The 24,472-nt window shown below is 37.4% G+C and overlaps 1 protein-coding gene across 2 annotated transcripts in view; it reads right to left on the reverse strand.

Annotated features, from left to right (window-relative positions):
• Positions 1-14,968: 14,968 nt before the first annotated feature.
• Positions 14,969-24,472, reverse strand: part of LOC106872051 (protein ABHD15) — a 42,092-nt gene continuing 32,588 nt past the window's right edge. For both annotated transcript variants that reach the window (XM_089353334.1, XM_089353335.1), the window contains exon 2: positions 14,969-24,472. This exon is cut by the window's right edge. In XM_089353334.1, coding sequence (XP_089209460.1) covers positions 14,984-16,171 — 1,188 coding nt within the window. In that variant the 5' untranslated portion in view covers positions 16,172-24,472 and the 3' untranslated portion in view covers positions 14,969-14,983.

The following is a 24,472-nucleotide window of genomic DNA, read 5'->3' on the forward strand; positions in this document are numbered from 1 at the left end:
ACACACACACACACACAAATGTATGAGCGAGGGCAGTTATTCCAGCGACAGAACTCCTCAATTATCAAATTATAAAGTAAACGGCTACCCTTAGAATCCGGATAGAATCAGAAAATGAGAGAGAGAGAGAAAGGGAGAGAGATAGAAAGAAAGAGAGAGTGAGAGTGAGTAAGAAAGTGGATGTTTATTTTTATAATATACTCCATCTTATTTTACTGCGAGTGACTGAGTATTCTATGGAAACCTCATTATACACATATATATATATATATATATATATATATATATATATATATATATATATATATATATATATATATATGTATGTATGTATGTATGTATGTATGTATGTATGTATGCTGGTGATATCTCTGTGTTTACGTATTTTTCACTCGCCGTTGATGTCCTGTACTTAATGTGTATTTCTAATCATACAGGGTGTCCACAAGGTCTGAGTACATGGAGTAAATAAAATCGTAACATAAACAATTAAATATAAGAATAATAATTTCTGAAAGTATGTGTTAATCCCCATGTACCCAGACTTTGTGGACACCCTGTATAAAACAAGAAATAATATTTGTCTCTTTTTACAGAAACAAAAGGGTTTTTAGGACTGCAAAAGAAGTGCTCAAAAACAAATGAGACGAAGATTAAGAAGCATTGGTTATAGATTTTATGTTTATGTATTATTTTTTATGTGTTTGTAGACCATGGTGTTTTTTTTTATATATGATTAAATGTCTGAGGGGTGGTGTTGTATGTAAAGTCGTTGACCCCAAATTTAAAGTTTGTTCTATAACCAATGCTTCTTTATATATATATATATATATATATATATATATATATATATATATATATATATATATATATATATATATATATATATATATATATAAATATATATATTCTTCATTTATTCTCTTATTCTTTTACATGCTTCAGCCCTAAGGTTTTGGCCATACTGGAGCACCGCCAGTGTAATCACCCTTTGAATGGCCAGTTTTATGTGATTGGCTTTTGGTGAAGGATGAAGTTCGACACTGCTGCTCCTTTTTGGGTCTTCTGCCTTGATATTGCTTCATTTGGGACCTTGGATAGCAAGAGGTCCAGTTGTTTCTTGAAAACTACTACCCTTACTCATGGACATCCCTCAAACGTTATGGCAAGACGTTAAATAGCTGTGGGCCCTTGAATCCCAAGATACATCGTCCTTGCTCTAGATGGAATAGCTGGGATCTGTCTTATATTAATATATAAATTTAATACACAACCGAAAGAGCTACTAACAGTTTCAAGCTTCTATAATACTTGAACAAGCATATTTATAAAATACGCCATGTATCTCCAAGCAATCTTTCAGGCTCTGTTTATGCGTTATATATTTATATATATTTTGAAAAACAAAGACGCTGATTTTCCGGCACATCGATAAAAATAATGCGACTAAGTTAGCTAGCCACATATGGCATTTGAAGAGCAACCCCACACCACAGAGAATTAAATGGAGTATAGTGGAGAAATCTAAGCCATATATTAATGGATCTAAGAAATGCAGCTTATGCGTAGCAGAAAAATCTCAAATTCTTCTCAGATCCAGTAATTCCAGCACACTGCTTAATTCCAGATCTGAAATTTTTAGCAGGTGTAAACACATGGACAGGTTTCTTTTATCGAATAGGACAGTGATACTTAACCTTTTTCATCGACTTACCCCTTAGACTCCCCAGGGTATTACCGTGACCCTATAATAAATTTTGTAAGGGTCACCTTTGCGTAAAGGTAAGATAAAATAAAACTATATGAAGATCCTAATTTATTGAAACTGTTACAAATAAAAGATCTTGAAAAATGCTAAAGGCGCTAAAAAACGCATGGAACTACTGAATATCATACAAAACCTATTTATTCACTCAGTGGGAAGGTTGATATTGTTTTGCAGCCATAAGTACATTGAAGCGAGGAGTAGTGCTCGACAGACAACACCTCGTATCGGTGACAATCACAAGCCTATTGCATGCCTTTGTTTTCAGTGCTGTCACTGCTGAGAAGCCAGCCTCGCAACGATAGGATGAGGGGGACTGGATCAACATGGTCAGTGCACGCATTGCGAAGAAGAGGATTGTCATCCTTCAGTTTCGCCTTAAATATCGGAAATCCTTGTTCAGAAAAATCGACTTTCAACTAAGTACCCATTTGAAGAAATTCTAACTTTGCAGAAACATCAGTATCACTGATGGCACCGTCCTTCACTGGAAAGGGTCTGCAGATCCACACATCAGTACAATAGTCATCCAATCCTGGGAAGTAACCTTCGACAGCATCATTCATTGCCAGAAGATGAGCTAATATCTCTTCGTGGAAACTGCATTCAGCTTCTGGCATATAATCCAGGATAGTTGTCATCTGACAGAAGGAAGTTGTGTCACTGTCCTGAACTCTTTTCTGGCAAAGTTCGGTTATACACTTGAACGCCGTCACTTTGTCAGGAACTGTGTGCGACATTGAAAGGTTTCCTTGGAGTGAAATGTTCAGGGAATTCACTTCAGAGAAGAAATCAGTCAGGTAGGCAACCTTTGTTACGAAATAATCATCTTGCATATTTCCACGAAGAAGAGACTCTTTCAAGGTAACACCTTGTTCCAGCAGTATTGTTATTTCCTCTCGAACTTGTAGCACCCGATTCAGAACTTTGCCACGTGAGAGCCAACGTACTTCCGTGTATACCAGGAGAACAGAGAAGTCAGCGCCCATTTCTTCACAAAACACCTTGAAAATCCTTGAAGTTGTTGCACTCCCTCAGATATGGTTCACAATCTTCACAATGACTGTGAGCACGTCTTGAAGTCAAGGTGGGAGAGTTTCTTCATTGCCAAAGCATAACGATGAATCATGAAGGAGACATGCGGAGCGACATTCTTCATGAAGGCTTTGAAGCCAGATTTGCAACCAATCATGGAAGAATCCCCATTTCTACACAGACCAACGAGTGCTTCCCAGTTCAGCTCATGTTTAAGGAGAAAGACTTCTAGGAATATCTTCTCGACGAGTTGCTGTGGTCAATGGCTCAGAACAATTACTCTACCTTCATACCTTCTCTGTCAAAGTAGGGAACATTAAACAAGGAGTTGGGAACATGTGGCAGCATCTGTGGACTCATCCAGTTGCAATGAATACACAGGACTACTCTTCACAGCAAGTCACCACTCGCAGCAGAATATCCTCACTCAAGTCCGAGATCCTACTTTTAACTAACATTTAAAATGGAAATTGCCCTCAACTGATGTGTCTGTTGTTCTCCAAGAATCACCTTCAGTGCTCCCAGAATACAAGGCTTACTCAGATCTTCACCAATGGTATGCGGCTTCTTGGCCTGCGCGATTTTTAGAGCAATTTTGTATGAATCCTCTAGCGCTGCTTTGTTCTAACGAGCGAAGTTACCAGTGGAATCGATGCGACTGACAAAGTTACGGGGACGTAAACACACCAGCATCGGTTGACAAGCGATGTTGGGGGGGGGACACACACAAATAACTACACTCACATACATACATACATATATATATATATATATATACATATATATATATATATATATATATATATATATATATATATATATATATATATATATATATATATATATATATATATATATATATATATATATATATATATATATATATTATATATATATATATATATATATATATATATATATATATATATATATATATATATATATATATATATATATATTATATATATATATATATATATATATATATATATATATATATATATATATATATATATATATATATATATATATATATACAACGGGCTTCTTTCAGTTTCCGTCTACCAAATCCACTCACAAGGCTTTGGTCGGCCCGAGGCTATAGTAGAAGACACTATAGTAGAAGGCCCAAGGTGCCACGCAGTGGGACTGAACCCGGAACCATGCTACTCCTGCGCCTATATATATATATATATACACACACACATAAATATATTCTTATATATTCCGTAAATATTTGCAACAATGCCCTTTTTTATATAGAATTTCGTGGCCTTACACGTTAGTCTTAAGAATAAATCTCTATTTCAAGATCTGATTGGCTTTCATAAAAGATTTACTCCTGTATTTGTAATAAATACTTTTTCTCGCTTCTTCTCATCCTCTCATTTGTTCTTTCTTTCTTTTTTCTCTTTTCCTCTTCTTGTTTCTCATTCTCCACCTCTACCTTCCCTATTTGCATCTCTACCTTCCTTCCTTATTTCTCCATTTTCTTCAGTTCTCTCTCTCTCTCTCTCTCTCTCTCTCTCTCTCTCTCTCTCTCTCTCTCTCTCTCTCTCTCTCTCTCTCTCTCTCTCTCTCTCCTCTCAAGCATTTCCTTTATCTTACCTCCCCATTTATATTCTCCTATTTCTGCACTTGCATCATATCTTTCTTAATACTAATCGGATTGCATTTTGTCTCCGTCTCTCCTAACAATAGAATATCTTCGTTATGTGAGATGTCTGAGTTTCCTCTGAAGAAACAAAAGCTGAAGCATGTGGGCCAAATTGTAAGGAAAAGTAACCTATATCTATTCTTTGCTTCGCGCTTGAGTTAGCTTTAGACTGGTAGATCATATGATCATAATTATACGCATGCGCGCACACACACATACATACATACATGCATGCATGCATGCATACATACATACATACATACATACATACATACATACATATGTTAGCAGAAGGCTCTAAAATGATAGCAACATCGATAATGAAAGGAGTCTATCATGGACCATCAACCGGGTTACTAACTCCCACTTTGAAGGAAACGTGTTCGTAATCTATGTACAAGAAATGTCAACCAAATACCTGATGCACAAAAGGGACAGAGACGCAGGCAAAATGTGATAACCGATGCAGACTTAGTTGAGTTAACACCGAAGATATCACCCACAACATAAGCAGTTGTCCGAAAAGGCCATCACGGTATTATCTACGGAGGAGACGAAGCTGTAACTAAGACACTGTATAATGAGATAACCCCGAGGACAACTCCGAGGACAACTCCGAGGACAAAGAAATAAGAAACTACAGTATGGTGGAAGCCATAGGCATTCATAATAAAAAGGAATACTGGTGGAATATTCCAGTGAAGACCTCAATAAAATGTAAACATAATAGGCCTGACATAGTGATTTGGGACATAGAAGAAATAGTGTGTGCAGCCGTGGAAATCAGCCGCCCAGCAGATGTTGACATAAAGCTGAAGATCAGTAGAAAAGAAAATACTTACGTTGAACTATTGAGAAATTTCCAGGTACTCTATCCAGATGACAAGTTCAGGTTTATACCTGTAATTATTGGGACACTGTGATATGTAACGCACTGCTTAAATACCAATATTGAGAAATTAGAGAGGAGAAAGTTGATTTGAAAACTACAGATCCAAGCCATCACTAGAACTGTAAAAATTTGAAAACTTTCCAGAAGTTTATCATTTAAATATATATGAGCATGTCTAGATATGCAACAATATGCATGAGAATACATACATAAAACCAAACAGACAAATTTGCAAATATATATCTATACAAAAATACTCTATTGGTGTTGTTGAATTTTCAGTGAAGGAGTCTTGGACCCTGACTAGAAACCGGTTCTTTCTGTATTAACAAGAACTCTTGAATTAAAACTGAATAATCACATACATACATACATACATACATGCATACATACATACATACATACATACATACATCTACTTTGGCTGTCCTTCGTAGGTCGACGTCGACTGTTCTTGATCATTAACCATCTCTGGCGGCAGGTTCGCATGTGGGCCTCAAGCAGTGATGACATCTGCTGCAGTTGAAACTATTTGACGCAACGGAGAAGTGATGCCTCTCGCGTGCTCTTTCGTATACTCGCAGTTGTTTCTCCTCAATGTTTGGGATTACATGTAACACACATATATATGTGCGTGTGTGTGTGCGCGTGCATGCGTGTGTGAGTGTGTGTGCGTGTGTATGAATTATATATGTATTTATACAAAATAAACTCACCGAGCAGCAAGCTTCAAACTTTTTTAAACGTGACAGTAACTTCGCGGGTATTGAGATCTTTATATGGTTAATTCTTTGTTCGTTTTTAACTTAACGTAGTTTAACCTAGAAGAGATTTTCTCCCCTTCAATAGTAAAAGTCACTAGAAGCATTCCACGTGTTCAAAATGCCCTGGTAGTTTTCTAAAAATATCCAGGAAAACTGAAAGGCAAGGGCCTCTGCGAGATGGACATAAAGAACATCTGACTCATCCCGATGGATAACACAATACAAAATAGCAGCTAGAAACCTTTGTCTGCACCGAGAAGAATATACTAAAACGGGTTTGTGAATCTAGTTTGGAATCATTTCTGTTTGGCTGCATTTAAAAAAAAATTTTAATTAGGTGAAAATTTTCAAATTTGATGTATTGATGTAATTTTTCACGCTGAATCTCGGGGTCTAATTCACTTGTTCCAGAAAAATTTTTGTTAAAAAGTTACAGAAGTTTCAAGATGTCAGAAAACACGATTTGGAAGCTGTCATTTTGTTCGTGACTGCACATGTTGTCAACATTTCAACGACAGCAAGTGTTTTAAGATTAAACTGTAAACAAATCAAAAATTGGCTGGATTTGCTGCTTTGCGCACGCCATATAATCTCTCATACCTTTTTGGAAATTGAAAAGTTGCAGCCAAGGATCGTTGTTCGTAATAAATACATGGACTGTATCTATACAGAGAACTTTTGTCCTGCACGTATTTTACCCGCGTGTAAGAAATTCCTCTCTTCCTCTTTTCTCAACTGCTAAATCGTTAACGATTTGGGATTAGAAAAAATATGAAACATGTTTTGTTTGATGGGGTTTGGGTTTGTTTGTTTTATTTTTTTTTATATATATATAAAATACTTCGTAAAATGTTGAATTTAACTAAATCAATTTATGTCTCGAGTTATGCCATGCTGACGATTCCAGAGGTGGATGGTATAGTACTGTGCATGACTACGCCCTCATATATAATCAGTCTCTGATTATATATGTATGGTGTTCACTCTCTGGTTATATGTCTATGCTTTTCAATCTCAATTAAGTTTGAACTACGAGAGATTCTCTTTAATAGTAAAATTACCAGAAGTAAACCACGTGTTATAATATAGTATATACGTATGTATGTATGTACCTTTGTATGTATGTATGAAGGCACGATGGCAAAACGTTACTCCTCTACATGGGAACCTTACTTGTCATTGTGGTTTTGTGGCAAGAAGCAAAGCAGATCTTGCTGCCCACTCAAGAAAACATATAGTGAATAATCCACGAGCACTCAAGCAAGCTGAGTCCTCAACTTGTTCCATTTGCAAGGCACCAGCAACGCCTCAAGAGACACGTTCGAGTCCGTAGAACATGATTAACGCTTCATTATAATGTGCCCTCATTTGTCGTCCACGACAAGAGAATCCATCATATCTATAATATAAATTGAACATGGGTGACCGTTGTATTCTTTCTTGTCTCGAGGTCCACGGCCAAACGGCTGGGTTGATTCGCGTGAAAAATGGCACACATGTGGAGACGGGTGCATAGATTGGAACGCGCTTTATATTTTTTCCTAGACCCCATAGTTACCGAGAAAATCGCTTAAAACAACCTGTGTGCGTGCGTGTATGTGAGTGTGTGTCACTGAAGTCATTCATAGTTCCGAGGTGTTGTTGGAAGGTTCCGAGGGTGAGCTACTTCCTGGAAAGTTCCGAGGGTGGGACTTCCAGGAAAGTTCCGATGATTTTCTGGAAAATTCCGAGGATGGGACTTCCTGGAAAGTTCCGAATGTTTCTGGAAAGTTCCGATGTCTTCCTGGAAAGTTCCGATGTCTTCCTGGAAAGTTCCGATGGTGATATTTCCAGGAAATTTCCGAGGACTTCGTGCAAAGTACGGAAGATGAGCTACTTCCTGGATAATTTCGCGGAGTGGGAAGAATTATTTCCTGGAAAGTTCCAAGGAAGGGGAATTACTTCCTGAAAAGTTTCGATGAGGGGGAGCAATTACTTCGTGGAAAGTTCCAAGGAGGTGGGTTGAATTACTTCCTGGAATTTACCTCCTGTAAATTTCCAATGAAGGGGAGGAGGGGAAGGAATCACTTTCTGGAAAGTTCCGAGGATGGGGAGGAATTACTTCCTGGAAAGTTTCAAGGAAGGGGAGGAGAGGGAGGAATTGCTTCCTGGGCAGTTCCGAGGATAGGGAGGAATTAGTTCCTGGAAAGTTCCAATGAAGGGGAGGAGGGGAGGTACTTTCTAGAAAGTTCCGAGGATAGGGAGGAATTACTTCCTGGAATGTTCCAAGGAAGGGGAGGAGGGTAGGGATTACTTCCTGGAAAGTTCCGAGGAGAGGGAGGAATTACTTCCTGAAATGTTCCAAGAAAGGGGAGTAGGGGGATTACTTCCAGGAAAATTCCGCAGAGGGGTAATCACTTCCTGGATAGTTCCTTGGAATTGGAGGAGGAGGAGGAGGAGGAGGAGGAGGAGGAGGAGGAGGAGGAGAAGGAGAAGGAGGAGGAGGAGGAGAATGAGGAGGAGGAGGAGAATGAGGAGGAGGAAGAATTACTTCGCGGAAAGTTCCGGGGAGTTTCAAGGAAGGGGAGGATGGGATGGAATTACTTCCTGGAAAGTTCCAAGGAGGGTGAGGAAGGGGAGGTGTTACTTCCTGGAAAGTTTCAAGGAAGGGAAGGAAGAGGAGGAATTTATTTCCTGGAAAGTTCTGAGGAGGGGCACTCGTCATTCTCCTGCGGAATTTGGATGCGCCAATAATGTGTAACAGCAAGCGCATGATAATCAAAATCTATACTCCCGTGTTCTACAGGCAACCATCTTGAATGGAACGGCCACTGGTCAAGATATTCTTATAACTCTTATAATCCCTCCGATACGATCTACAAGTTTAAGCGGCTTCAATTTCCTGTCAAACTTTCCTTTGCAATGGCAATAAATAAGGCACAGGGTCAATCATTGCAAATTGTTGGTTTAAATCTCACAGAGCAAGTGTTCTGCCACGGTCAACATTACGTTGGATGCTCCCGTGCTGGCAGGTCACAAAGTCTATACATTTGTGCATCAGAAGGGAAAACGAGAAACGTTGCCGACAAAGAAGTGCTCCACTGAAAAGACGGCATTTCTTCACATCTTCCAAATCACCCCAGTCATCTGCCGCCTCAAAAGCTTCGTACTTGCCGTGCCAGCCAACGTAAGTCAATGACACACAACTTCACTCATTCACTCTATCTCTCATTCTCACCCTCTTTCTCTCTCACATACACACACACACACGCACACACGCACACACGCACGCGCGCGCGCGCGCACGTCCATTTCATATTTCTTTCAATTTCTGCTCTCTGCTTACAAAAATTGGGATTAATGTATAATTTCTTTCTATGTTCATAATTAAATAAATGTTTTAATGATTATACAGACGTCCAATAGAATAGCTCTCAGAAACAGACTACGTACAAATTCTTTCTTCACAACTCCTGAAGCCATTTTCTGACAGGGGATTGATGAAATCTTCAAACAGCTAGAGGCTCCAATCAAAACAGGGGACCCGAAATGATAAGGTTGAGAAACGCTGTTATAGATTATGCATAACCGAAAACAATCACGGCCACATCATCCAAACAGGCCGGGTGAAACCGGGTTTAGCTGCTAGTGTATATATATATATGCGTTTGTGTGTGTGTGTGTGTGTGTTTGTGTGTGTGTGTATGCATATATATATATGTGTGTGTGTGTGTGTGTGTGTGTGTGTGTGTGTATATATATATGTATATATATATATGTATGTATATATATGTGTGTGTGTGTGTGTTTGTGGCTAAGATCAAGGTCTAATATCTATTCTTATCAGTTTATATATATATGTATGTATGCATGTATGTATATATATATATATATATCTACACACACATTTACATGCGTATACACACACACACACATATGTACACGTAGTGTAAATATTTATGTGGGTGTGTTGTTGTCGTTGTTGTTGTTGTTGTTGCCCTTGTTTAATAGCTCTGTCAACTGATCTGATTACGGCTTGTAGTTGTGTTGTTGTTATTGTTGTTTTCATGCTATTTTGTCGCATAAACGCATGTTTGTGTATTTATATGCATATGTGGGCGTACGTTTGTTGCTGTTTGCATCCATCCTACAGTGTGTTCGCGCGCGCCGTAACGTGTGCGTGCATGTGTTTGTATGTGTGTGTATGTGTGTGTGTTAGTTTTTGCTCTTATTTGCCTTGTTCTCCCCCCCCCCTGTCTTAATGTTTTATAGCCCTGTCAATTGAACAGATAACAGCTCCCGGTTGCGTTTGTTATTAATATCCATCTGATGGCATTGATAGCAGCATATTGCCATGGTGTGCTCAGTCGACGTGCGTTTATTCACCTATACACACATACATATACTTCTACATATACGCTGAGGCACACATAAATATATAGATCAACACGCGTACATACACACATACACGTACACACACGCATACAGATGTACATATATGTATATATATATATATATACATATATAGTTTTAGGGAAAAGAACCAACGTTCATGAACTCATCGATGAAAATCCACTATCACATATAATTTAATTATTAATTTTAATTGAGTTTTTACCTGTAATTTTGGATTTTATCCCTAATATTATTATTATTATTATTATTATTATTATTATATATACGTACATACTTACACACGCTCGCATGCTCCTGTGTTCGTTCATGTTATAACTTCATATTGTATTTTTCGGTTCATTGTATTAATTTTGATATAAGAATACAGTTAATATTATACGATCTAGCTTCAAAGACCTCGGAAATAGCATCCAACGTGGCCGTATCGATCTTAGCTCTTTCAACATTAGAAAGAAAATTAACACAATTTCAATCACCGCAAACACAATCGTTAGGACTTCGGACAAAATGTTTAATGGCGTTTCTTCAAATCTCGCTGAGGTCACTTTTGCTTTTCCTTCTTTTGAGACCGATAAAATAAAGTGCTAGTCAAGTAATGGGTCGATGTAACCGATTTGTCCTCTCCCCTCAAATTACAACCTTTGAAACCTGCAGCGGACTGGCGTCCTGTTCAGTGAGAATGTATAGATCCCGATCACTTAAACACCGTGTAAATTGGACAACCAGCCATTGTGAATCCTAAGGCTTGAGGAAAAGGGATCATTGCATATATCAAGAATAGATCATTGCTCCTCGCCCCTTAAATTTGGGCGGGACACAAGTAAAGTGCTAAGGGACTCTGTCACTAGGAGTCTTCTCCAGTGTATATACATCCTCTGAAGGCTATCCTGCTCTTTACAGCAAGGTAATACTTTATCCCCTAACACCAACTAACCCTCAACAAAACTCGGGTGAGGGCCACAATGAGGTATTGCTCCCACATCTGAGACTGTTCTACAAAACACACTGATATCGTAGACTGCATTTATTGACGACATTAAGTTACTAATAGACACACTCCAGCCCCTATTTTCATTAAGTTAGTAATGGACATGCTCCAGCCCCTAGCTTTCATTAACTCCAGACCCTAATTGCTATTAAATCACTAAAAGCTATGTTACAGCTCCAGGCTGTCATTAAGTCACAAACAGACGTGTTCCAGCCTCTTCCCAACGGACTCACGATCTCCTGTCTCTGCCTTTCCTGCATCTCGTACAATGACTCGTACTCCTCAGAGCTGGCTGTGTTCACGCCACTTCTGTTGTTGCTCTCACTCTTGACTCACTCTTTTCTACTTTCTCTCCTCTAATAACGTATTTTAGGCTCTTCACAAACGGCAGCTCAAAATCTTTCTTCCTTCTCAACAGTGAACCCCACCTAAAAGTTCTTTCTTGCAATCGTCAACTTAACAACAATCTGTTGTTGTTGTTGTTGTTGTTGTCATTGTCGTTGTTGTTGCTGTTGTTGTTGTTGTCATTGTTGTTGTTGCTGTTGTTGTTGTTGTTGTCATCGTTGTCGTCGTCGTCGTCGTCGTCGTCGTTGTTGTTGTTGTTGTTGTTAAGGCGGTGAGCTGGCAGAATCGTTAGCACGCCGGGCGAAACGCTTAGCGGTATTTTGTCTGCCGCTACGTTCTGAGTTCAAATTCCGCCGTGGTCGACTTTGCCCTTTATCATTTCGGAGTCGATAAAATTAGTACCAGTTATGCACTGGAGTCGATTACATCGACTTAGTAGAAAGGATTATAAAATATTATTGTCTACTTATGTATGTATGTATGTATATATGTATGTATGTATGTACAGTAATCCCTTGATTATCGCGGATGTTACGTTACGCGCCACCCCCTGCGATAGGTGAAAATCCGCGAAGTAGAAACAGTACTGTACTGCATATTTTTTAATTATTTTTTTTATTTGTATATATTTATTTTATCATAAATTCAAAACAACACCACAGCGGAATCGATGTAAGCTTATAAACCGCGATAGGTGAACCGTGATAAAGCGAGGGATTAATGTATCTACTTTTCTACTCTAAAAATACTGATAAACATTTAAGAACAAAAAAAGGGAACGCCACTTTCCTTTTAGTCACCACTCACTGTCTTCTCTCTCTCTCTCTCTCTCTCTCTCTTTCTTTCTCTTTCACATCCTCTCTGTTCCTCCTCTCTCCCGCTTTGCCACTCATTTCAACTATACCTCCTCTGCTTAATATCTTTTATTTCTCTTTTTCTTTGTACCTTTCTTTTCAACTTTTTTGCCTCTTCCTTTGAAGTAAGCGTGACACACATCACAGGTACGTACGTACGTAAAAAAGACAAAAGTTAGCATATTAATATAGTAATAACCAGAGTCTAAACGTTGAACCTGTGGGAAATAGGAGGAAGTATTAACACTCTCTTAGGTGAATACTGTAAGTTAGTACAAAAAGAGAATAAGTGCAAGCTTAAGCAACAACAACAGCAACGACAACAACAACAAAACGCAATCCACTGAGTATACATTGGATTGTCAGATAAATTCGTTCGTTTTTTGGTGGGTGGAGTCCTTTATTTTAATCCTTACTTTTCATTAACAATATAGTCTCCTTCATTGCTCACGATTTCCTGCCAACGTTCCACAAGATAGTCAATGTCTTGAGGGTAGAAATCCCCAGGTCTTGACTCGAAGAATACATCCAGCTTCGTTTTCAGCTCCCCGCTGTTGTTGAACGAAACTCCTCGCAGACTGTTGGAGAGCGACCAAAAAGGTGATAAGTCTGAAGGTTTTATATCAGGAGAATACGATGGGTGCGATAGACCTTCCCAACTGAGTTCTTCAATAGCATTTTTGGTCAAATTAACCACATGAAGACGATTGTTGTCGTGTTGAAAAAGCACGCCATGTTGCCGGATGGGCCATTTCAGTTGGATTACCTCATTGAACCGGTGCATTTGGTGAACATAAAGCTCTGCATTTCATAGTGTATTGTCCCTTTTCAGTACCACCAAACGTAGATCATTGTCTTGCATAGATGCAGCTCTGGCTTGGCTTCGAGGTGTTGCTTATTTGTCTGGACTCAACCATTCTTTCTTCTGCTTCGTATTAACGTAAAAACACCATTTTCGCCGGTAACGATGCGATGAAGAAATCTTTGTTTGTTTCCACGAGTATCCTGGTGTCGAGCGAGCAGACTGCCGGCGATAAGGGAGTGCTGGAGTTTATGCCTTCCGTTCAGAGCATGTGGCACCCATGCATCGAGTTTTTGGACCTTACTCACTGAGCGAAGGGGACGGATAACGGTATCATAAGAACATCCTCTCTGCTGGGCCAGTTCCTAAGTGGATTGATGCAGATCTTCGTGGATGCATTTAATCCTTCTGTGGTCGGAACGTGAAGAGTCTGTGAAGTCGAGTTTCCCCTCTTTGAAGTGTGAAAACCATTTGTGTAATTCTTTCAGTAACAGCCCCTTCACTGTTCACAGCACACATATCTCGAATGGCTTTGCCAACTTTGGAACCGTGATTGAAAGCGAATAGAGGCAGGTGGTGAAAACACCCTTTTTTCTATTTTGTACACTTTCGTCCTATATCTGAAAAGAGGTAAATTTATTTAAATTTCAAAAGTGACTTTGGGAAGAAACGAACGAATTTATCTGATAATCCAACAGTTTACAAAATTGCCACTTACTAGACACTTTAACAAACAATTAACCATGCACTGCTTACGTAACACGAAACCCAGATGAACGAAATGCCGCTAAGCATTTCGCCCGGCGTGCTAACGTTTCTGCTAGCTCGCCGCGTTAATAATAATAATAATAATAATAATAATAATAATAATAATAATAATAATAATAATAATAATGATAATAATAATAAATGCCCTGATGCAGTACCAGGCAGTGGCTCTCATGGCTTCTGATCGTCACTGATTGGAAGAGTTATCATGTACATTGTTTTGTCTTGGTATAAAAGATGGGCTACAGCAAATATTCTGCTCCACAGATTTGCTTGTCAGTTGTTTGACCTTAACCAGTTGAGCATGTCCCTTGGTGACCGATGATATGTGACTCTCTGATCACTAACAGGAGTAATGGGGGAGCATCATAGCCATGTGGTGGTGGTGGTGGTGGTGGTGGTGGTGGCAACGATGATTACCCTGATGCAATACCGGACAGTGACTCTTGTGGCTTCTGATCCCAACTGATTGGAAGTGTTATCATAATAATAAACGATGACAACAACAACAACAACGATGACCGCAACAACAACAATGACGATAAAAAAACAATAATAATAATAATAATAATAATAATAATAATAATAATAATAATAATAATAACAATAACAATAATAATAATAATAATAATAATAATAATAATAATGATAATAATAATAATAATAATAATAATAATAATAATAATAATAATAATAATAATAATGATAATTACAATTTTCATTTTATTTTAAGTTGAGCGTCCAGCACAGCCTCGATATAACGAATCGTCAAGCACTCGGCCCACGACACAGCAGTCGTCAAGTTCTCAATGAAACCACAGTGGCCCCCTCTTTCGGTGACCACCAGAAATAGATTGGGGTAACATTTAAACAGATCATAAGGGATATTGCATTTAGGGAACATAGGGTCATCGAGACTGTTGATACACAGAAGAGGTACAGCAATATCGTCCGCATCTCTCATAGGATTGTTTCTTTCCCAATATTCGTCGATTGATTTATGTCCGTACATTTTACAGTACAATCTCTCGTCGAAGTCTCGAAATGTCCAGCTGTTGAACAGTGATAATAGATCTAAGTGACCGGTGAGAACCGGTACATGAGGACTGAGTGCCCTCTTTTGCCTGAGGAGGTAGAAAAAGTCGTAAATGTTCTTTAGGTCTTTGCCTAACAATTCTTGTGCTTCGTAACAGGCTGACACACACACACTGGCGGCGAGATGGGCCGAAGAGCCATATTCACCAAGGTAGGAAAGCAAAAGGCCACTTCCTGTCCCTATCGCCACCGCCACCAAATTAGCTCGGCTATATACTCCCCTAATGTACTTGACTACTTGTCGCAAGTCTGTCGGGTCGCCAAAGCCTTGTAGTTTTGGAGAAGTCAAGAAACTGTTAGCGTGGCCGCGTCGATTGAATACAGCCACGCGAAAACCTCGGTCAGTCGCGTGTTTAGTTAATCGGCTGACACTGGTTGCATCCCGGGCTACATCCGGGATAATGATGAAAACCGTGTTCGACTCACGAATGCGTCTATCTCGGATCGATGCCCAGTCGATAGAAACGATACCACGATCCCGCATCTGTAAATATTCCCTTTCGTATTGCACTTGGGGATTGGACAACCATGGGGTAAGTAACGTCTGAATGTGCTTATTCCTGATCCACAGGGTTGGTTTGAACGGCTGACACAGTTGCTTGCATTTTTTCATAATGTGTGTCGCCAGAGCGGACTCTTTATAATAAGCGACCGGCATGGCATCAACGGTCTGGAAGAACTTCCAGTTGTAAATCAGAAACATTATAATTACGAAAATAAATGCCATGAAAAGCGGTGACGGCAGAGCAATGATTGCGCCAGCAGTCACCATAGTTAACGTTCTCTTTCGTTTTCGCATCAATATGAACATTTAATTTAAAATAGACAATGTATTGTTTGGGTAAATATTCTGTAGTTGTTGATGTTGCAGGTAATCTGTAGTTATTAAAATTATGGAAGGTGGGATAGTCATAGACGGATTCTTTTTTTTTTTTTTTTTTTAACGTGGTGGAAATACCAGGCAGCAATAATGGCACGTCTTCACTGACAAATCAAGAGACCATACGACTATGTATATGTATAGCTTACTGTTCGAAAAGGAAAATGTTATACAATATTATGATATATTGGTGTATTATTCACGATTCATATTGAAAGGAAATGTTGTTCTGTTATTCGCAAGAAAGGAAAAAACCAAACTTCACTACTGAAATACGTGACAAGACGTTTCCATTGTAAAGACGACAGCCTTGTAAAGATGACAGCCTTGTAAAGATGACAGCCTTGTTTTATATGTAAACATTAACATCCATATATATACATATATATATTGTTTTTATAACCACAGACAACGTCTATAGTAACGTCCAGTGTTCATCTCCGCGTTTATATTCTCCCTGGTGACGAATCGAGTCCACCCAGCGTAGTTCGAATATTTAGATTCCAAAAAATCTTGTCAATGAGTAGTCAATGGGTAAATTTACTTCATTGTGTGAGTAGCGACATCGTGAAACCAATAGATACGGTGAAGGAATAATAATAATAATAATCTCAGTTCATAATTAAAATATCTACTTACTCGTTTCAAATATTTTAATTTATTTTTTGTACTTATTGTCTGCACACTCTTATATACACATATATACACACATATATATACACATACACACGCACACATAAATATATATACATATATATATATAATGAGTTTAAAGTATTCGATATTCCAGTGGAGCTAAGAGGTTGTGGAAATTGTTTTGTTTTCATGCGTGTATAATAAGCATTTAATTATTTTATATAAATTAATAAAATGCTCAAACTTTGGTATTTGAAGTGGATTTTTTTTTTTTAATAAATAGTCAAACGGATTTATTGGAAATTGCTTCTGCTGTTGTCTCTTTTGTTGGTGTTGTTCTTGTTCTTATGGTGGTGGTGGTGGTGGTGGTTGCTGTTGTTGTTTCTGTGGTTGATGTTATTATTGTCGTTTTAAGTTTCACGGTCAACCCTTTAAAATGGGTTTTCGTTTTCAGCCTTGGTTATTGATTGGGCAGGCAGCTATTCATCATCGGAGCAGATTATTTGCTTTTACGAGTGGGATTAACGCAGAAATCGCGGATGCCGTTTTCTCATACTCAAACCAGTATTGTCATCACCAAAATTTTGTTTTCATATAAATATATCCGGGTTTTATTTACCATATGTATATTAGAATATTTTCTTCTATCGACAGGAAGACAGCAAAAGTAGAACGTTAAGAATTTACGGTTAAATGATAAAAAGAGCTAAGGTTCATTTGTTTTCTTATCACAGCAACACAGCAATCACACGAGGTTTGAAGACTTTGGATATATATATATATATATATATATATATATATATATATATATATATATATATATATATATATATATATATAGCTGTTTAATTACGTTTACCTGAGTATTTCCGTTGGTTGAACTTTTCTTTTCAATGTCATATATAGGAATGTCGAGGTAAGTTTAATATTAAATGCAGGACTAAGGGTTCTGTTTGTTAGGCCAAAGTTTATGGCACAAGTTCCTGAAGCAAACCATTAAAGTCTAACAATATCTAAAATGGATAAGACACCGCACAGAATTTATTACACGCTAAATCACGATATAGGACTAACAACCACTTTTTCTTTTATCTCTATATGTTTGTCTAACTGTCCGCTGTCTATTTATATCTGCTTATCTCTATATGCTTAATTACTTAGCTACCAATCTGTTTATGTTTTCGAGCTATCAATCAATCCATCTGTACCTATGTACACTTATCTATATCATTTCTTTTTCCAACTATTTCACTCTCTTCTCTCTCTCTCTCTCTCTCTCTCGCTTTCTCTTTATATATATATATATATATATATCTGCTGCCTCAATGGTTTCAGGGTAATGACTTGTTAAGAGAGACAAGGTACATCTAAATAGTAATGCCGATAGAGGTAGTAATAGTGGTAGTGGCAGCGGCGGTGGTGTCGCTGAAGGTTCAACAGAAAAATCCACTCAATTGCCTTAATAATTGCTAACAACAACAACAACAACAACAACAACAACAACAACAACAACAACAACAACAACAACAATAATAATAATAATAATAATAATAATAATAATAATAATAATAATAATAATAATTATCAGTATTATTGCTATTATAACCCCAACTACAACAACAGCTACAGCAGCAGCAATATCAGTGATACCCCTCAGTGAAGGGATAGAAGAAACCTCTTAAAGATTAAAGATTAAATACTACGGGGACGTCAAAGTTCACAATGACCCATGCTAAAGTAATTAAGAGTGTTTCTTAATCGCTGACTAACCACACTTGACCTAACCACGTGTCCTAACCTACTTATACAATGTCATACTTAATGTCACGTCTTTCCAGCGTACTCTTTAACGCATAGATCATATATCGTTTAGCAGTGCCTATCATATATATATATATATATATATATATATATATATATATATATATATATATATATATATATATATATATATAAATTTTCTTTTGAAAGTTTCTCTAGCGACTCGTGTTTCACGACACGGCGATCTTCGGGGTGTGTGTGTGTGTGTGCTGTTTAATTCATTTTATTTCTGGGAGGAGCTGTTATTAATTTATTTAGTGAATTTTCAGTTGATATAAATTTATATTATGAACGTGTTATGTTTCAGTCAAATATTTTTATCTGAGTATTTATATATAATGTTAAGTTATCTGGAGATATTTTAACCTCAACAAATTGACTGGCAATTCCAAAATGGGCTTTCGTTCATTCCGAAATTACGACCAGTCAAAGGCTGCATGTGTTTTCCAAGTAATATCTCTTTGTTGAAGCTGGATAGCGAAGCAAGCCAAGAATACGGTACGCAGAACCTATCCCGGCGCTAAGTATATATCTTCACAAAAGTGATTTTTATCGGTAGTTTAACTGTTACGTATTTATTAACTAAACTAATACCTTGAATTTTGCTATACATTTATACAGAATATTTTAATTTTATTTTCATTTCCCGGTTTATTACTGTTATCAGATAGTTTTTCATTAATATCTTGGCTTTTGTTTTTAATCGAATCGATCTTCGTGCAGGTATTAACCAGCTTCTATTGAATATCAAAACAGAGATTTTAGTTAAACAACGATTTTCGTTTAATTAAATTTACTTTGTTGAGATATTCATGTAAAATTTGCTTCCAATATATTTCTATATTGACGTTACATTATTAATAATATATATATTAATATAGATCTATAGATATGTGATTGCTGCAGAAATATTATCCTGTGGCTTTTGATAATATGATAATATCAATAAACGCAGGTAGCGATTGAATACTTTGTTGTATTTGTGAGAATGTTGTTGATAGTCTAAATTTTGTTTTTACTTTTACATCTAGAGTGTGTGTGTGTCTGTATGTGTGTATGTGTGTGTGAGTGCGCGCGTAATGTGAAAGTGATATAATAACGTTTTCTTATATAACATAGATGTTAATATAGGCGTATATTAGTTTCAGATTTCGGCACAAGACCACAATAGGCGTTTATTAATTTAAAACTATGGGGACAGCAACGAAGATAACGAAGAGGACGACGGGGAAGAGGAATAATATATCGGTATCGAATAAGAGTAGAATTATAGATCAGCAGCAGCAGCAGTAGCAATAGTAGTAGTAGTATACCTTAATTTCTATACTCCTTATACATATACATATGTATACCTATATACGTGTGTGTGTGTGTGTGTGTGTGTGTGTGTGTGTGTGTGTGACAGGGAGAGAGAGACAACCACAAAGAGACGGAGACAGTTATGCAGACAGACAGACAGACAGATAAATGGATTAATTGATTGATTGATTGATTGATTGATTGATAGAAGTACTATTAATATTAGTAAGTATAATACTTTTCCAGTGTAGTAATATAGCTGTTGTCCATTATCAACTTCCGGTATAGACTTATAATGAACTGTTATACGAATTTATTTTACTTCCGGAATATATTTTTTTTAAAGAAAATTAACAGCGTTTCCTTGGGAAGGAGAATTGTTAGAGTGTTTCAGTCTGTTGTCAGCAGCAAGAGAAGCAGCAGGATTACTATCAGTGATAAGTAAATGATGATGATGATGATGATGATGACGATGATGATGACAATGACGATGACATGAAAGAGGAAGGGGCAGTTACTAAGCAAGAGTAGAAATATAGATCTGCAACAGCAACAGCAACAGCGACAGCAGCAGCAGCAGCAGCAGTAGCAGCAGTAGTAGTAGTAGTAGTAGTAGTAGTAGTAGTAGTAGTAGTAGTAGTAGTAGTAGTAGTAGCAGTAACAGCAGCAGCTTCAAAACGAAGATGACCTCAACTTGTGCTCATTCCATTCTACTTACTGTACCCGACTAAGTTCAGCTCGGTTCACTTCAATCTACCCACGAGTGTGCTTTGCTGCCGGTACACCTCCACTGTATACCTATTCAAGTGAATGCCAAATACTGTACACGTCTACTTGAACAGAGATCAGCAACTCTACGGCCTCCACTAATCCAATTGTGTAAACTACAACGTTATCTATAATCTCACTCGCATACACAGTTGTTACTCGGTTATTATACTCTAAGCATGTACCCTGACCCTCCTCTGCACCCCATGTTCAGCTCTCGTATTGCATATTATTCCCAATATCACCTCTTGCATTCACCGCCTAACTTTGTCCTATGTCCTTTACTGTACTCACTACCGTGTTCCCTGCAGCATGTACCCTTAATTTTGTACCCTGTAGTACCTTCCTTTTCATTGACTGTACTCCTTTCTCTGCTAACTACTCTATCCCCTTCATTGTGTACTCTGAATTTTGTACTCTAGAGTATATGTCTTGATCTTTGTCTAACTTATAGAATGTACTCTATTGTGTGTAGCTACTACTTGGAAATGTCCAGTGGTTACTGTATGCTGGATACTCAGTTGTAGATAACCTGTACTCTACACCCTGCGCCCGAAAAATGGTGAAATGTTTACAAGAAGCTGATAGCTAAGGCCAAAGACGACATTACGGCAACAGTCGTCACAGAGGTGGTGCCTCAATTGTGTTACAGGTATTATGGCACAGTAGAAGTACACATAAATCGTGGTTGTCTTACCAAATGATGTGAACGTGATGTTACGAAGAAATATTGCAACAAAGCAGTGACGTTAATGTTGCTGACGTTAGAGTTACAGTCGTACAAAGCGCTTTGCAGACATTGGCGGGAATTACGTTAAATCCGTGTATTTATGTATTTATTTATTTCATAAATGACGTTAAATGTTGATATTGGAGACGTTGTCCAATAATTCTCTTCAAATGGTTTGTTGATGCTAGTACTAGTGGCGATATATAAATAATGTTAAACCATTTGATATATGTGTATGCGTTGTGTTTATATACATATGTATCACAGATGATATTATGTTTATCACAAATGATGTAGCACATCAGAGCTGACGCTAACCTCAGCCATAAACAATGTTTTCCTGATACTTTCTTTTATATACAAGAAATAACTCAGATAAGAGTGACAGGACCTTTATAGTTGCGACATGGTGTAACAACTCAGAAATGTCGCCACTTTCGTTTACAACTATGTTTTTTTTTACAGAAAACGTGTAACGTATTCCAAATCACGTCAGCAATGACGGCATTATACGCTAAAATGACGTTCTCTCTTCCTTACTCTAATATTTGACAATAATTTTTAATCGTCAAATGCAAAATTCTTTTATTTTGCGGACAACTCAGTGAGCCTGACAATGGCTGTTTTTGCTATGAGGTAGTGAGTGATAGTTGTTGTGGGGCAGTTAGTTGTGAGACGGTGACATTAGGGTTATTAGTGACGCTGTGAGGAAGGAAAAATGGTTATTGCTAATGACAATCAAAATTCATTATTGTTATAGTTGTTACTGTTGTGAAGCAATGATGATGATAGTGATGTTAAAAAGCATTTAGCTGTTATAAAAGCTGGTCGCTGTTGTACAATAACAGTTCGTGTGAGGTAGAAACAACTGTTGTAAGAAAACAGAAATCAATCGTTAGGAATCAAATCGAGAAAAAAATGTGAGGCTGTGATAGCTGTTCTTTAAACAGAGATAGTTATTGAGACAGTAATAATAGTTATGAAGCAGAAAATGGCAGTTGTCGTATGTACAGTTTAATTATTTGACAGAGATAAGAACTGTAATGTGAATTAGATGCAGTAAAGCTGTAATAGTTACCACGGGGTAAAGACAAGGGAAATCATTTTAAGCACAATTATTGTTATTCAGTAAGGATTGTTGTGAAGGTGATGTATCGAGATGATGGTTATTGTTGTGAGGTGAGAGATGCAGTAGTTTGTCCGGCAGATAATGATTGTGTTAATTATACAATATTTGTTGTGAGACAGACATAATAGTTGTGATCCATAGACAATGATTACTAAGCAGTAATAATTTCAGAGAAGACTAGTTAGTTGTGAGAGAGTGGCAACAGTTGTTTTGAGGCTGTTATAGTAGCAGATATGGATTGTGGTGGGACAGATTATTAATGTCAATCTATTCTGATGAAAGTTATTGCTGCCAAGTGTTAGAGCTATGATTAGAAGTAGAGATGCTGTGGCGATGTTCTAATAGCTATTGTGAGATAGTTGTTAATAGTGTTGATAGACTGCGATGATAATAGTGATGACGTAAAAATTTGAATTGTAATTGTGGTGAGTGAAGGATGAAATGCCTAACTGATGTCATTCAGTGATTGTATGGACCATAACACAGGAGTTATAACCGCTTTTCGTTTTTAGATAGTGGGGATATGTTCAATACTTATTGTGCAACAAGGATTGTGAACCAATGGCAGACAGCATAACGTCTGTAACGCTCAAAACAGAAACAGCTTGATAAAATATCGATCTGTTTTCTAAATCAGAATATTCATTTTGCTAAATATAGAGCTTTTCTACCTCACCACACACCCTTTCCGCTTCCACTGGTTCCCGGTTTTCTATACATCAACACATACAACTATACATGTAAAGTCAGATGTGTGCACATAAGATGTGTGTCTTAGGTGTGTGTGCACGTGCTTGGGAATTTGCATAATATTTGCATTCGCATATTTTGTGTGTATGTGTGTTTAAATATGAGTGTGACTACGCACGTACCGGTTTAAATAAGCGTGTGGGGTGGGTGTAAAGCTTCATGTACATATATATATATATGTGTGTGAGTATTGCGTTTATGAAAATGCGTATATTTAGAGAGAGAGAGAGAGAGAGAGAGAGAGAGAGAGAGAGAGAGAGAGAGAGTCCACCGTTTTCTTTTTCTTTCTTTTTTTCAGTTTACCATTCGCAAGAATAACAATACAATGCAATAATATTGTATTGTGTAGTGCTATTGTTGGTGAGCGGAAGGGGTGTTGAGCCCCTAAGTCAGGGAATCTACGATCAAATGTGCTCTGGCTGTAACTATCTAGTTTTATTAAAAAAATAAAAATAAAAATCACGGTACATCTAGAACAACATTTTCAAACACCTTTCGTTTTGTAAACGGAAAGATATGATTCGATTGAGATTTGGTTACTATTTCTAGCAAGAGGAACACCTACGTAGAGGTTCCTGTAGTGTAGGATGGCGCTTTATACAGTTTGATGCGTACTGTCTGAAGTAGTTGTGCTGTGTATCAGATGTGGAATGGTGTACGACTGAGAGGAAGATAATATAAGATATTGAATGATATAATATAGATTTTGTAGTGTACAGGTGTATAAATGATATTTAGACAATGAGATGCAGTGTACACACTATTGTAAAGTAAAATAATAATAAGGTGGTATTTTGGTGTATTGTAAGTATATGGTGTGTTAGTACTGAGTGTATATATCCTTGTTATTTAGTTTACTATATATTATCAGTACGAGCGTATACTAAGTGATATTTGGGAAAGCAAAATCTCAGGCGAAGATGATTTCTCAAGTTAAATGTGGACCACAATAAATATCCATGGGATTATAACTATCTACAACTCATTGAAAAATCCTGAATCGAAATTTGTACGAATTGAGCCTTGTTTTTTTATTTTTTTAATATATTCTATTTGATCTTTCTTGTTTAATAGTTTTTTTCCTCTACTTACTCTTGTT

Source organism: Octopus bimaculoides, chromosome 6 (assembly GCF_046866305.1).
Source record: "Octopus bimaculoides isolate indiv1 chromosome 6, ASM4686630v1, whole genome shotgun sequence".
Classification (NCBI taxonomy): Eukaryota; Metazoa; Mollusca; class Cephalopoda; order Octopoda; family Octopodidae; genus Octopus; species Octopus bimaculoides.